The 16,622-nt window shown below is 41.8% G+C and overlaps 1 protein-coding gene across 5 annotated transcripts in view; it reads left to right on the forward strand.

Moving 5' to 3' along the window:
* The window catches only part of LOC126852868 (semaphorin-2A), a 332,693-nt gene extending 316,285 nt beyond the window's left edge, over window positions 1–16,408 (forward strand). For all 5 annotated transcript variants that reach the window (XM_050598166.1, XM_050598149.1, XM_050598159.1 and 2 more), the window contains 8 exons: window positions 1,074–1,136; window positions 2,146–2,253; window positions 3,636–3,906; window positions 7,905–8,135; window positions 8,449–8,862; window positions 8,978–9,254; window positions 9,694–10,141; window positions 10,881–16,408. In XM_050598166.1, coding sequence (XP_050454123.1) covers window positions 1,074–1,136; window positions 2,146–2,253; window positions 3,636–3,906; window positions 7,905–8,135; window positions 8,449–8,862; window positions 8,978–9,254; window positions 9,694–10,141; window positions 10,881–10,955 — 1,887 coding nt within the window. In that variant the 3' untranslated portion in view covers window positions 10,956–16,408. The remainder of the gene's footprint in view (window positions 1–1,073; window positions 1,137–2,145; window positions 2,254–3,635; window positions 3,907–7,904; window positions 8,136–8,448; window positions 8,863–8,977; window positions 9,255–9,693; window positions 10,142–10,880) is intronic.
* The last annotated feature ends 214 nt before the right edge of the window (window positions 16,409–16,622 follow it).

Genomic DNA, 16,622 nt, shown 5'->3' on the forward strand with positions numbered 1-16,622 from the left:
TTGGAATGTAAATTTACAAACGATGCTACACACATCGATCGATACGTTCGTACGATTCGCTAGAACGATTGCACGCGCGAGAGTATTTCTCGAATTAGTGCTTTGAAAACGCGCCAGATATAATGCGTTTGTACCACGCGGGAATCGCTATGATTTAACGTCCTCTTTTTAATCTGCTCTCGATACGGCTCGTTCAAAGAGAGAGAGAGAGAGAAAGAGAGAGAGAGAACGCGCCGCGATTCTTTCGATAATTTATTGGTCGTAGATCAACGTCGGAGAGAACGCTGTTTCGGCTCGCCCTTACATTCCAACCCAGGACAATGTCGGAGATCGACGTCGTTTCTGGCAGTGACATCCGCGGGGATGCGACACGCGACTCATCCGCAGGAGATCGATCGTTAAGTTCGACGCGTTTCGGACGATTGACTATACAAACATACCGGACCGTATCTATCAACATACGCACAAAGTGCACTGAACGAGGCGGACGATCAATAACATGATCCACGCGCGTGGGAACGTTCACGTTTGCGAAACTAATTTTCGCTAAATGTTTCTCTCCTCAACGCAAGAGTGTCGCGTTGCATTCATATACGATTGACGTAGGAAATATCGTGCCGGATGTAATACGTGAAATAACCGTGAGCGCATTTTAAAGCAAAGACAGGAGTTTCGTTATTTTCCCTCGCGTGAATACCCTTTTCTCCAAAATCTGAATGTTGACCTTATTTTGGCGCATTTGTAGCGCTTTTCTGACTGCGTTACGAGGAGCTGCCGCGGCGCAACATATTTGAGCTTGCAAAATGTAAAGTGTGCACTTCTGACGCCTCTCGTAAGGTCGAGCGGCCTGCAGTGCGAAGTGGGCACTTGCCAAGAGGAGGCACACTTTCCCCGAAAGACGTATAATTATGACGTACTCCTCGAAACGTTATTCTCTCTTAATGTGAAATATTCGAAGCATATCGCGGAAAATATCATATATATATATATATGTGAATATTTTTTTTTTAACACTGAATTTGCAAATGGATCTATTCACACAATCTAATTTCATGTTTTTTTCTTTGTTGCAGAGAGATGCCCTGAATCTGGAACCCAGCAACGTGGCAAATTGCGTGTCCAAAGGCAAATCGGAGGTAAATTTTTTTTTTTTTCATGCGGTTTGGTTTCACACTTTGCGCTCTGCCTTTGAAAAGAATTTTAATTCCAGTACTAGGAGGAGGGGCGGGAGGGCAAAACTGGCCCGAGCGCGTCAGGAAACGAGAAAGAATTGTGATTACAGAAAAAGACATCGAACATAATGTCGAGGAGAGAAAGAATCGCAAGCAGAGCTGACGTGTTGAAATAAAAGCACTAGTTTCTTTGACGGCGCGCAAAGACGAAACGAAAGGCGCAAGCTCTTTAATAGACATTGCGGTGACATTCGCGAATCTGAGAAAGAACTCGTATCTTTATTGCAAAAAGATATTACCACATCTCTCATTTCTCGCGAATAAATTGCAATGGCTTTTAGCGCCACGTTATACTTTCCGAATTAACATACAAATATTCCCAAAAGTTTCATTATCATCGTCTAATCAGAGATAAATATTATTGCGGCATAAATATCGTAACAACGATAAAAAATTTACGATTTATTATTTTTTCAAATCACAGCTATTGCATTTGCGCTGTATCTCGATCAAAAATGCCTACTAACTGTAAAACGTTTAATCTGTGTTCATTTTTATTCGTACTTCGAAATCCCGCACCGCGCGGTTACGGTGATAAAACGCGGGCACGATTGCGTTCCGCCTCATAGACGCGCGTACGCTTATCACGGCTTCATTCGTATGCATCGTGTATGCGTCGTCGTTGAGGTGTAAGGTCCACGCAAATATTCCCTACGTGACGACAAAGCCAATTCATTTCCCGATTCGTTGCGAAATACGCGCTCGACGTGATCGACCGCGACGGAATCGCGACGCGCTCTTTCGCTTTTTCCGCTTTCCCGAAAAGTCCGAAGAGAGAGACAGACAAGACAGACAGAGCGACATATTGAAGCCTTATTGTCATCCCTACTCTCGACGACTATCTTCTCGTCGTCAAAACGTACGTCGTATCGCCGAATTTAATTTTCTTCTCTCTATCTTTTTTTTCCTCCAGCATTTCGACTGCCGGAACCATATAAGAGTGATACAACCAATGGGAGATGGAAATCGGCTCTACATGTGCGGCACGAACGCGCACGCGCCCAAGGATTGGGTGATTTATGTAAGTTTTTTATGTTATTTTTTATCGAAAAATTACAATACATATTTTTATAAGGAATAACTCTATTTGATTTTTCATCGAATATGTGTTATATACATATGTCATTAAAATTTTCAATTGATATATGAACAATTATTTTTATCTTTCCAATGACAGGCTATCGAAACAAATATTGCATTGTTTCTCATACATATTATTCCATTCTTTTATGTCTTATAAATTCCGATGCATACTAAACAAATTCGTTAAATTTGATTTTGTAATTCGCAATGGTTTGTGACTGGATTGGAAAGGGCAGAAAAAAATATACGTACATGCGTTTAAACATGCGCTGTCATTTGTTTATCGAAAATTGAAAATGTAAAACGATGTTAAATGCATGCACAACTTCTCTTGAAACGTATTATGAATTCAGCGCGATGTGCGCAACGCATGCCGATTTATGCTACTTTACGCTTAATTTAATTAATTAATAACAGAACACGACAAGGCATCTGAAAATAATATCGTTAATTAATTTTCGCGTTACGAATAAATTTTACCGCCACTCACGCATTCCTCTATAATACATTCCCAATTTAATTCCTGTTGAAATATTTAAAGCTATAATGAATAATGCTATTATTAATAGAAAGAAATTTATAATGCATTATCACAAAATAATAGAAATCCGCATGATATGATTTGCAAAATTTTGCGTATCAGAGCATGTCAAAATAATTAAAGTAAATGACAGAATCTTACGTTTAAATACCCGTATAAAATGACACGAAACGATACACGAGTTTCGCTTCATCGTTATGAGCCTCGAGTGTATCGTAACATCTCACATAATAATAATAATAATAATATCCAGCCGCTTATGTAAGCTGTTGCTCGAGATTATGGCTACTAAATAAAATTGACTATTTCAAGATATTCGAAATTGAGAATGAGATGGTTGTAAATTTAATATAATAAAGGATTAAATCTGATAAAAATGGACAGTTGGTTGAAATGGCTTGAAGTTTTAAACATTTTCATCGCTTGATATTTTAATTAAATTTGATTAGATTTGTTAATGATATTTTTCAATATATCGGATTTGTGTATACGTGTAATTGCGCTTTAAATTTACTTATCGCTAGTTTCTTATCTACTTTAATTGATTTTAATGTATATTTCTATATTATTTTTATTAATTTTTTTCAACACTTTTTCTCATTATATAACTTTATTATTCTTCGATAGTTTGGATGGAAATGATCGAATTCACAATAATTAGATTAATAATTTTAGATTAGAAAAATTCTTTTGCGCTATAATTCGCTTTTTTTTAGCCTTTGTAATGTTTTATTGCTAATGACCAATCTGACCTCGTTTTCTAAATGATGTTTTTCCAGAGTAATCTGACTCACTTACCGCGTCACGAGTTTGTTCCGGGAGTGGGAATGGGTATCGCGAAGTGCCCTTACGATCCTGCGGACAACTCTACGGCGGTTTGGGTCGAGAAGGGCAATCCTGGGGACTTGCCAGCTCTTTATTCCGGCACGAACGCCGAGTTCACCAAAGCCGATACCGTAATCTTCCGCACGGATCTCTACAATCTGACTACCGGTCGCAAGGCGTTCAGTTTCAAAAGAACGCTCAAGTACGACTCCAAGTGGCTCGATAGTGAGTATTCTTTTTTAAACAATGTCATTACTAGAAGTACTTCAACTTATTATATATCGATACTCTCTTTTACATCGAATTATTATAAACAATAATAATGTTTAATAATAATGTTTGATTTTTGATAATATATAATATTTTGGCATATTTTTTTATTTAATATTTAATCTATAATAGTATCTTTTAAATTTGTAAATTATATTCCATAATTTATCTTCATCCCACTGGTATTGATCGCTACGTCTACTATTAAAGATACTTAAGATCTCCGCACATCATCATAAAGGACTCCTTACTCAAAACCCAATAATTACGGCGTGTCAGATCAACAATAAAATTTCCATTAGGCTTAGAGAGTGTAGTATTAATGGGAAGAGGGGATAGGCGCTTAGATCGGCTAAAAAGCGAAATAGATTTTCCGCGAAGAAACCGAGCGGGATGGGGATGCTGTTTGGGAAATAGAAATAGGGAGAGGGCTTTGAAGTAGGACCCCGGACATCAGCCGGGGAACACACTTTGGGTTCAAATGGATGCGAATAAACTGTCCCGCCTATTTTCCAACGATACCGTTGCCTGTGCCTCGTCGACGACGCGAAGGATTCGCGTGGTGGGATGAAAGTACCGAAGCAGACTAGAGGGTGCCCGATTCTCTCTTTCTCTATCTCCTTGCTTCACGAGAGTGGTAATAAAATAACATCCTGACGCGACTTGCCTCGTCCTAAATGCTGCGCTCTCGACGAGAAGTACCCTCCTTCTCTTCTTCGAGGAGGGAGAAAGCGAGCCGACCGAAGAAGTTAAAGTTTCCTCGTCATCCGCCGGAAACTCCTTCTCCCCTTTCTCCTTCTCGCCGCCAGTTCCGCGCAGGCCGAGCTTTAATCAGTTTTACCGGCTCCCTGATTCGTCGACCGAGATTATTGCGATTCTCTCGATTTTTCGTTATCGGAACGCGCGAACGTGAGGGGCGCGGCAGGCGGGAGAGACTTGGCAAGGAAATTGGAAAATGTAGATTAGGACGTGCGTCGAATATAGACATACAATCCGACATGGAATTTAATAGCGTAACTCGCGGGCGGTAGGGACAGAGCGCACTGATTTGCGATGATCAAGTGTAAATAGAATCCGATTCGTTAGGTTCGTCAGTCGTGACAGGACACGAGCAATACGTCGAAAATTTAGTTACACGGCCGTTTAATATCGAAATTCTGCTCTATTCGGAACCTTCTACCGACTGTATTTTAAAATGACGCAGTTGAAAAAAATTTGGTTCCACGAATAATTTACGTATTTTGTATTGAATATTAATTCAATAATTTATGTATTGAACATTAATCATTTATTAATTTATTGTACATCAAAAATATTTAAATTTCTCTAAATCATAAAACTTTTAATTTATTAATTATCTCAACGAAAATCGTATTTTTTTTTTTGTCTCGAGGGAGGAAAGCAGCTTACCCAGATTTTAAAAGAGTTAATTTTAACTCCTTCTTTGCCGCATCGCAATCCTTTTCCATGACGAGTATTTACGCACGACACGCGAAATAATGGTGCGGGACGGTGGGCTGCTGCTTTGTATTTCTCAAGAGGGGCCGCTTCCGCTTTTCCTCACTCCAGCGAAGCGTGCCGCCACTCGAGTTCGCTCTTTCACCGTCTTCTTCGTCGTCGTCGAATAGGGTCGTGATACCGGAGCGGCGAAAACTGTAGGGCAGACGAATAACTTTGTCCTACTTTGTATCCCTCGCGCCCTCCCACGGGATGCATGATTAGCCATTTGTTTCGTCGTTTAATTTCAACTCGGAGCGCAGCCCTTTCGTTACACATTTTCTCTCTCTCTCTCTCTCTCTCTCTCTCTCTCTCTCATCTTTGCTCTTAGCTGCCTACTCTTCCTCCGCCTCCGGAACGGAACCTTCGTTCAGACCCTACCAAGCGCGAGCGCGTCACCATCAAGGACCATTCTCCGCATCGAGTTTGTCTATTAACAAAGGCGTTGATTAAATTCGAGGCGAGAGTCTCGGAAGAGACGGATGAACTCCGCGCACGCTTCTCGTAGTTTTCGAGACTCGTCGACCCTTCGTACTCTTCGTCTTTCTTCTTCGCTCGCAGTTTCTCTTTCTTGTGTCCCTGCTCGGCGACAAAACGAACGCAATGAAGACTGATGCGGTTCGTGGCAATGATAAGGAAAACTCGGCTCGGGAAGGTGAATCGCGAATGGAAAGGAAGACGAAGAAAAATGGAGAGTAGAACGCAATGGACTTCTTAACAAGCTCTGAATAACTAGCTGACGAACGTCTACTTTCGCGGATTCTGCGCGCGCGAGATGGCACTTTGTCATTATCAATATTATCACGCACCCATCTTCTCAAACTTGCTACATTTAACTTTAAATCTCTTTAAATTTCTTATTTTCCGCATATTCTGCAACGAAGCACTCTTTTTCTTAAAATACTACGGAGTGTATTTTCAAAGCTCAAATATATATCACACGTTACTTTTTTCAATGATGATATGCACGATCAAAGCTTATCGTTTCTAGACTATTCTGATTTTCCTTGTCCCCTCGTTCGTCCCCTCTTCTGCTTTGCAGCCGATCTCTTAGCCTGTCTTCGTCTCTCTACACATGTCTATATTACCATCTCGATATATCAAACTGCCGCTGTCGAAAGCGTCAGACAATCGATTTAATCGTTGAACCGTGAGAGATATTGCGACGGTCTCCAGTCGAACGCCGCTGCATAATGTAAAATTGACAAGAGAGCCCGACACTGGTGGCAGATTCGAACGCGGAAAAATTCGATTTCCTGCGTCATTTTTTCGCGTCACCGAACCCCAACTGTGACTGTGATGCGAGATAAACCAGTTTCCTCGAACACAACAAATAATTATGCCAAGATTAAAAGACGAGGCGCGAATGTGCTGAGCTGGGATTGGAAGTTTCGTGATTTTCCGCATCGAGCTGTATTTTTTGGTGCGGCTAACGCGAATAAATACGATATTGTGCCGATTTAGCATGCGATTAATTAAGATTTCGCTCGTTGACAAATTGAATTAATTAATTTGTAATGAATTATTTCTAACGAATTCGATCTAGGTGAACAGCGTGATATTTCCCGAATCCGCTCGAGTCTCTCGCCGTCTGTTGGGAAAGAACTCAGAAATCGTTGCAAAGTTATTTCGGACTCTTTCTCGCGCAACTTATCTCATTTGAAGATGATACCGAACTTATAACTCAACTACGCGAGACGCAATGATAAAGCCGACTCGATGTTGTTCGCTTTCTTTTCTCTCTGTATAGTTTTTTTTATCTCGCCCAGCACGTCATTGGTAAATTGCGATTTAATTTCGGTATTGTGTATATACGCATTTAACGAGACGAATTTTGTATGAGATTCATTATAAGATAATTTTGCAACAAAGTTATTCTTTCATTGAATCCAATTCTGCTTGAAATCGTCTTTATCAAGGAACACAATTAAAGCGCATTGTTTCCAATCTAATCCTGGCTACGTGTTTCCCGTTTTTGCACTTCCATTTGCTGCTAAAGCAGTTGCAAAATAATATCATTGCGCTACGAAATGCCTGCGGTTAAACGGAATTCGGGGAGATTGTTGCCCACGTCTGGAGCGGAGTTTAAACACAGTTCTGGCGATGAAAGTTTTTACGCATAGAACGAGCAAGGATATCGTCGCGCCCCGCCCGCGGCGAATACTCGATTCGCGATTATTATTGTGCGCGATTATTGCGGAATAGATATCTACCTACATGGGAACTATCTGCTCTAGATTTAGTTATTTTGGCGTGGAGACTGAAGTGGATGCTAGATTATACACGAGTGTATATAAGCTCGTTGGAACATTCCGTTGAATACGCGATCAAGAAATATCGCTGCTCGGCGAGGAAAAAAAAAATATACATGTCGAGAAACGAGTCCCGATGTTTTTAAAAAGAAAATTAAAAATTTAGTGCAGATAAAGCGTAATATTTTCCGTTTATCTTTTCAGAACCGAATTTCGTAGGCTCGTACGACATCGGCAGCCACGTGTTCTTCTTTTTCCGCGAGACCGCGGTCGAATACATCAACTGCGGTAAAAGTGTGTACTCCCGCGTGGCGAGAGTCTGCAAGAGGGATACTGGTGGTAAAAATATACTTGCCCAAAATTGGGCCACGTATCTCAAGGCCAGGTTAAATTGCTCGATACCTGGCGAGTTTCCATTTTACTTCAACGAGATACGTGAGTATCAGAATATATTGTGCGTTGCATGAAACATATTTTTGCACAGCTGTGTGTGTATTATATATTTGTATAATATTTTCCATTATAGAACATGACTTATGTTTACTTTTATATTCTTGCCACATGTTTAGAATTTAATATTGTTTTTAAAGCTGTTATTATTACAATTTATTGTACAATAAATATTACTTTTAATTAATCAATAAATCAATAAACGTTACTTTTAATTAATTTAATATTTACACACACACACACATCTGTGACTGTTATAGCGTTTATAATTTAACAATACTACATTTTCGCTATTCAGAGAGCATTTACAAGGTGCCAGGTGACGACACGCATTTCTACGGGACCTTCACCACATCGACGAACGGGTTAATGGGATCCGCGATATGTTCCTTTCACATCGACGCTATTCAGGAGGCTTTCCGCGGAAAGTTCAAAGAGCAGGCAACTAGTAGTAGCGCGTGGTTACCAGTCTTGTCCAACAAAGTTCCAGAACCGCGTCCGGGCCAATGCGTCAACGACACAGAGACGTTGCCGGACACAGTTTTGAATTTCATAAGGTCCCATCCTCTGATGGATTCCGCGATCTCGCACGAGAACGAGAAGCCGGTCTTCTACAAGCGAGACGTCATGCTCACGCGATTGGTCGTCGATAAGCTGCGCATCGATTTTGTCGGCATCGATCTGGATTACACCGTCTACTACGCTGGTTCCAGTAAGCATTCATCGTATTACGTTTCGTTGTGAATACATATCGCAATTTGATATATCTATTTTATCCACCGACATAAAAATGTATAAATGCACGTGTTCTTCGTTGCGTATTATAGGCGACGGTCGCGTTCACAAGGTTGTACAATGGATCGACAATAACGGTGAATCCCAGTCGATCTTGCTGGACGTTTTCGATGTCACACCGGGCGAACCGATACAAGCGATGGAGATTTCAAAGGAGCATAAGGCTCTCTACGTAGCATCGGATCACCGGATAAAGCAGATCGATCTGGTAATGTGCACCCGACGATACGACAATTGCCTGCGATGCGTCCACGATCCGTACTGCGGATGGGATAAGGATACAAATACGTGCAAACCCTACGAACCTGGGTAAGTGTGATTGTACTCTTCTGTAAGCGTGACTTGACTTGGAAATTGTGAACACACGAGAGCGATTTATTGTCTTAATAATTTTACGCATAATGCATATTATGAAAATATAAAGAATGGAATATTAATTTCCGTGATAATTTAATCGTTTAATTATAATTTACGATATACGAGCTTTGAAATAGAAATATTCGCGCCGGTTTTATACGCATCGTGTATTTCGGTTACCGCAAATTCATTTCCCTCGGTGAAACGAAATACTTTTACGGAAAAAAAATAAAAATAAAAAAAAGAAATTGTGCAGCCGGCGAATCAAAATTCAATTTTGCGAAATATTTCAAAATAAAATTACGGGAAAACCGTATAAATGAATATTTGAGATTACATGTTTGCGACAAAATTGCCATGCGTGACGTGACTTTTGACTTTTCTCGCGTAGGCTTCTTCAGGATGTATCGAACAGCACAGCCGATGTTTGCGACAGCAGCGTCGGCAAACGGAAGCTGGTTGTCACGTGGGGCCAGTCGGTGCATCTGGGATGTTTCGTAAAAATGCCGGAAGTACTGGCGAATCAAGAGGTACGGTGGTACCATTATAGTAAAGAGAAGGGTAGATATCAGATCGCGTACAAGTACGGCGCCGGCGGCGACAAGTTCATCGAGACCTCGGAGAAAGGTCTGGTGATTGTCGGCGTCAACGAGCAGGATGCCGGTAGATACGATTGCTGGCTTGGCGGTGCTCTCCTGTGCTCCTACAACATCACCGTGGACGCGCACAGATGTTCCGCCCCCGCCAAGTCCAACGACTATCAGAAGATATATTCGGACTGGTGTCACGAATTCGAAAAGTACAAGTCGGCGATGAAGAGTTGGGAGAGAAAGCAGGCGGTAAGTCGATTCACATTTTTTTTTCTTAGTCTCGGATAATGTCGATATGTTTTTTTGGAAACCGGAAACATTTTTAACTGCGAGCGAAATATCTCGGACCATCACTGTCCGTCTCATATAGAATTATCACAAATCATTTTTGACCATTCAAAATTTGCATTGCAAAACGACAATTCAGAGAATCTCCCCTCTCTTCCTATATATATATATATATGTAATCTTTATATCAGTACGGGAGAGCGAAAATTAAATATTTATTACCAAAATTGCGCGATGCAAGGTAGAGAGAGTTTATTGTGGGAAAATACCCCTACGGGCGTATATCCATAAATCGATAATGTATATATCGATAAATCGATAAATTTAATTGCACGGTTGATAGCTGCAAATGGGAATTATTCTGTAATCGTTTATACTGTTTTACGCATTATGCAATGAAAACTTTTACGCATTATCGAAATCAATTTAATTTTCACAGCGAAATTATCAGCCTGTCTAACTCGTTTTATATCTGTTCTGTAAATATCTGCGCACTCTTATATTAAGACGATCATTTTTATTTTATCCATCATAATAATAATTTTTTTATCAGAATTATTTTACGATCCTCTGATTAGCGTGTAGATTGTCGACGTGTAATTTTGAACACGTGGCATATTCAGCAAAGCGATACTTTCACTACACACGCTGAAGATTCGAACATTTCCCTTGACAGTATCGCGCGCGCTTTTTGTTACAGCAATGCGCCTCGAGGCAAAATGACAGCAATCAGAATGTACACACGAACGAGGTGTACGGCACGCCCCTCGTCTGATGGAGCCGATCGTTGGGTCCCTCGTCGAGCCGAGATCACGATGACGCCATGATACGCATAAGCGTCCCGCCGAAGAATCGCGGCTGGACCACGACCGGCTGGACGAGCCTGACCTTCCTACTGGCCGGTCACGTCACCGCGCTCGGCCCGTTGGTCACCCGAGGTCTCTAAAGCGACTGAGACCGATACGCGGCTTCGTGAACTGTGTGGTAAAAAGGACTTGAAATCTGGTGAGTGCGAAAACGTACGCGCGATCGATCGTGCATGTTGATACTATTTACGTGCCACTGTGCCCGAGATTGCTTCTCGTCGCGCTACCGATCGCGAGTGATCGTCGATGATTTCATTGGCGGTAGAAAATATCACATATATTCCAGTTTCGTTCTGGTCGCGCGTTTTTTCTTACGTATGTTTTTTTTGTACTCGCTTAATGCTGTAAATAGACGTGTTGCGCACGAGTCGCGCGAAAGAGAGATCCGACATTAATGCAGCGAGTGTGTTCTTGGCGATGACGACGGTAATGCTACGAAATGCCGTTAAAAAGTGAGGCGATTTTCATCTCGTAAATTCTGATATGAATGTTGCATGCGCGGAAAAATGGTTTTTGTCGGAGTAAACGGATGTGCATCGCGGATAAAACCCAATAGACTGTGGAAACTGTACGGAAAAACGCGCACTTTCATTTCCTCAGATTTTTAATTGATTTGCGAGACGACGAGGAATTATGTACATATGATATCGGAGCCTCGAAAGACGCCATGTAGATCGCGATATCGCCGTAATGAGATATCGATTGTCAATGGAACTGTCGAGATTATAAGGAAGCGATGTGTCGAAGAATGAAAGGTGCGTTTTCTCCTGCGGTTTTTCACATCTGTGATAGAAAAGAGAAACGGAAGGTATAGTTCTCTGACGACGAGAGAATATCGATAGGACAACAGTCGTTATGGTTCGAGGAAAGGTGGTGAAACGTCGCGTCAAGAGGGAAAAACGAAACGTGGCCAACGGCACGTTTACGACGTCACGCAGGTTACATATGAGATTATTATCGACTTTAGAGACCTTCGTGCGAGCTGCGCTGTACTCGCGCGACGCTGGTCAGCTTTCCATATCACGTTCGCCACTTTTGCGGCGCGCACACGCCTATTTTCTACTCTTGCACACCTACCCCTCAATATACCAACCCTCTCCTTACATATCCTTCGGTTCCCCCTCCTATCGCATCTCGACGATCGCGCGAGTTCCGGCCTTTGATTATCTATTGTTTGCCGGAACTTTCGTGCGCCATTCTGATCATCATCATTATTCTTCGCATATCCACTTGAGAGACACGGCGAAACGACCGCGCGATGACATCGCATTTTTATACGCGCCCGCGTACATTGTGTCGATGAAGGCACACGTGTCATCATATCGGACAGAAACGTCAAAATCGTCGCGCTCCAGTTTGCGAGGAATTGTTTCGAGTATCTCTCACGCGTCGTCATCGTCGAGAATCCTTTCCTTCAACTAAGGTGCTACGCGGATCTAACTTTTTTGCAGGAAGTCCTCTGGGTCCCGGACTCATACATCTCCCATTTTCTTTCATCCGATTCTTTTTCCCCGATCGACACGCGCGCGCGTACGAAAAACGCGTTACGCACTTAACGAGCGATCGTTGTGTACGCGCCGGTACACTGTACATAATATATCGAATTCCAAAAGTCACGTGTACACACTTTCCTTAGGTAAGTCTAATATTAGCGTAGTATATACATGTTTGCTTATTAGTTTTCGATCAACACGGCCACGGATCTCTCGTTGCATCCTGCAACGATATCGGCGGCATAACAACCGTCACCCAAAAAGTAAACGCGATGCTGGGGCACACATTGAGGCGAGCGATCGTTTCGACGCGACTTCCGGACTCGACATTACGAGCGAGCTGTCAATCCGTCATTGTATTTCTAACGTGTCTTTAACACTACACAGATAGATTGCGATTGAATCGAACTCGTGGCGTGGCGTCCGAATTTGCTTCCCGAAATCAATCTGGAATTTTAACGTCTATCGTTATACTTGATTCGTTTTGGGATTTTAATACGATTATATTATTCGATTTACCTCATTTTTATCATCGTTGATTTTCGCGTTACTTTTCGAATGGATACGGATCCGGGAGTGTTTTTGACTTTGTAATTCTCTGTATATAGATATAATAATGTTATATTTTTATAAAAAAAAAAAGATCTTGTCGAGAAAGATTCATTGTGAAAAGTGACAACATGTTTTTAATTAGTATTCACGCTCAATCAATTGGAGTGACCGCGAACATCAAAAAAACCGTTTCCGGGCAAACGAATATTTTTCGAATCTCGATACACGCGGGAAACCGAAGAGTAATTCAATTTTGTCGCGTTTCACCGCTAATTTCAATACCGTATATGCATACGTCCTCGTTTAGTAAATCGTCCATGAAAATATGACGCAGACTCACACACACATTGTAGTGGAATTAGCGTTCGTGTTAGCGTCCGTCCGACTTTTCCTCGGAGATCGACATACATTTTGTAATCAACGCGACAACAAACATCTATCGGTGCTCATTTGGCGCGATTTGTCGAACGATCGGCGTATCGAGAGAGCACTCAGCCAGCCAGCCAGCCAGCCAGCCAGCCAGCCAGCCATAATCATCATACATACACACGTAGGCTATATAAAGAATTGTAGGAGAGGTCATGACACCTCTCTCTGTACACAGATTTTCGGTTCTTTGAGACATCCGGTGATAGTTTTGCTCTTATCTTTGCGTTTGTACATATAGATATTTTTTATCGTAATAATTACGTATCCTCGATATATAATGCAGTAGCGCGAAAATGCCCGATCGAGCCTGGATGCGCGCGAGAGACTGTTATTAACTTGTGTACAGAAATTGTCGCAGTCGACGATTTACATACTTTTTGTACCTATAAGGCTCAACCTATATACGCGAGAAAATACGCGGCGAGGGACTCCGATCGAATGATAAATCCTCGTAGAGGAAACGTAGATTAGAATAACGGAGTACACACCTAAACGAGACCTTGGGAAAGATGTAAGAGTAACACAATAATCGGTAATCTAATCCTCGAGTATGTACTTATTATGAGCTTCAACAAGTATTGATTAGTATTACGACGTAAGAATTAAGGCTAAACGCACGTTAAGGATAAAATCGAGAGACCGGCCGACCGCGCGACGTCGCGCGGATGGATGGGGGGCTCACTCGCGAATTTTTGCGCGCGGTCTCCGCGTTTTTAACGGGAAATGCTCCTCGTCGATCCGCTCGGTCTACTCGTACCTACAAATCATCCTCAAATTTCTCCAGCCATCAATCGACGTCCCGGATCGTACCGGATCATAAGCGCGCCTGGATATAGAGAAAAGGAGCGATCGAAAGAGTGCTAGATACGTATGTGAGTGTGTGCGTGTATGTATGCGTATGTGATTGCGCGATGTGTCACGGATTGATACGTAAAGAATAGTAACTTACCTATCGTGTATCTAAAGAAAGTTATAAAAAAAAGAGTAAAAGCAAACTTAATATTACGATAGAATAGTAAAGTACACGAACTTTGGCTAAGAACGCCCTCGTGCAGTCCTTACTGGCCACGTCATGTCAACCGCGTGTTATGGTAACACGAGGAGAGAAATCGTATCGATCCTCGAATGGGAATAGTCTCCTTTACGTCTCGCGAGAGAGCTAAGTGTCCGAGGGCGAGTGCACGAGGGCGCACTTCGGGTTGGAGTGATCACGGAAAGCAATCTAAGTTGAATCTAAAGTTGTTAGATATATTATTTGTAAGATTACTGTATGTTGCGCGTGGATGCGATTGATGCGGCGGGATATCGCGAGCGGATTTTGTCGGAGACAATTTGTGGAGACACGAGCTTGAAACGCATCTTAATGAAAAAAAAGAAAGAAGAGAATATCGGATACATCGCGTCTGCGAAATTCCAGTCGATTATCCCGCAACGTCGACCGCGAAGGCGAGATAGATTATAGCTCGGTTTAATGTATGCGATGCGAGACGATTTTGAGTAACACAACATAATAGTTACTCGTATAAGGGAACGGAAAAGAAGGTGTTGGGGGCGGGAAAGGAGACGCCCTAAGTGAATAATTAGTTACGATGATACATACTACTACGATACAGAGGGAAGGAAAGAAGTGAAGGGTAGCCGATAACGATTTATTAAGATATATCACTAGGACTAGCCGACGACTGTCTTAGGTTTCGCGAATGATTTCGGAAACGTAGACTTATTTCTCGGAAGGGAGTGAAATATGGAATGGAGAAGGATTCGCTGTGTACTCTTAACTTTTTTTTTTTTTATCGCGAAGATTAGCGGAAGAGAGAAAATGTGATCCGTTTGATCGATTTCCTCTTAATTTCGCCGGTCTTTCTTTCCGCTCTTGTGTCATCGGCGTCGTTTTTCTTCCATATTTTTTTTTTGCTCTCTCCTTTTTTACGATATATCTTGCCTTAAAGCAGAAAATTGGAGCAAACTCGCGCGCACGCGAGGTTAATAGTCCATTCGTATCGTGGAAAACTCATCCTTCATCATCGCCGTATTTTTCTCCGTCTTTTCGGTTCGCTTCTTTTTTGCATTCTGCTCGTTCCTGTCGACAGCAGAGCGATCAAGGGTGGAAATTAGGGATGGGCGGTAGCGCGCCGTGAGTCGTTTTCAAGCTCGTAGAAGCCGATATATGCCGCTTACGGGAATTCAATTTAAGTACCGCGCGGTAAGGAACGGATCCCTCCGCATCGCTCGAGGTAATGCCGCCCGCAGGGGCGTGCATCGGCGCATCGGCAGTTTTGTTTATGGAACGTACTCGTGAATATCGATCTTCCTCAAAGCGCCCCGCCAAACGTTGTGTTTGTTCGCGCCAGGCGATATGTTTATCGATTAAATTAATTCGGCCACGCATACGCCACACCTTGCGCCTGTCGAACGAAGGTACAGTTCTCTCTCTCTCTCTCTCTATGCTATATGCGCGAAGCGTGATTTTTCGAAAAGCTGCGATTTATACATGAGAAATTATTCTCACTTTTATATAAAAAAATCTAGTTTTATTGTTTATTGTAAGAAAATATTTGTAATAATTGGATCTCAGAATGAAACGAATTTTAATCTGCATACAGATATACTCCGCGATTATACGATCGATCGATTCACGGTACGCACCGCCTAAAAATTCAGACTTATCGACACGTATGTGCGATTATCATCGTTAATAACACGACCGTAGATAATTTTTAGTTCAAAGAATTTCGTACGATATAAGAGACCCTTTTAGATATTCACCTATTACCTAAACATCCAATCGCTATTTTTATCAAAAAAAAACATGTTAAAAATCTTTAATAGTTATCCATTGTTCACTATTGCTATAATAAAGTTTTGCTTTAATAAATGATTGATTCGTATATTATTAATTTGAATCCACAACCTCCAAGTCCCACAAATACGTATAAAACTTTTCAGATACAAAGAGAGATGATAAAGTTCTTTCCATCAAAAAATATATTATCAATGGCCTCGTTTGATCAATTTTTCAAATGATGTGGCGTTTGATAGAACGGGGAAAGGATTCCAAAAACCAGGTAAGTCCAATATCGATGTGCAAAATTTCAGTAACGA

Source organism: Cataglyphis hispanica, chromosome 1, assembly GCF_021464435.1.
Source record: "Cataglyphis hispanica isolate Lineage 1 chromosome 1, ULB_Chis1_1.0, whole genome shotgun sequence".
NCBI classification, from domain to species: domain Eukaryota; kingdom Metazoa; phylum Arthropoda; class Insecta; order Hymenoptera; family Formicidae; genus Cataglyphis; species Cataglyphis hispanica.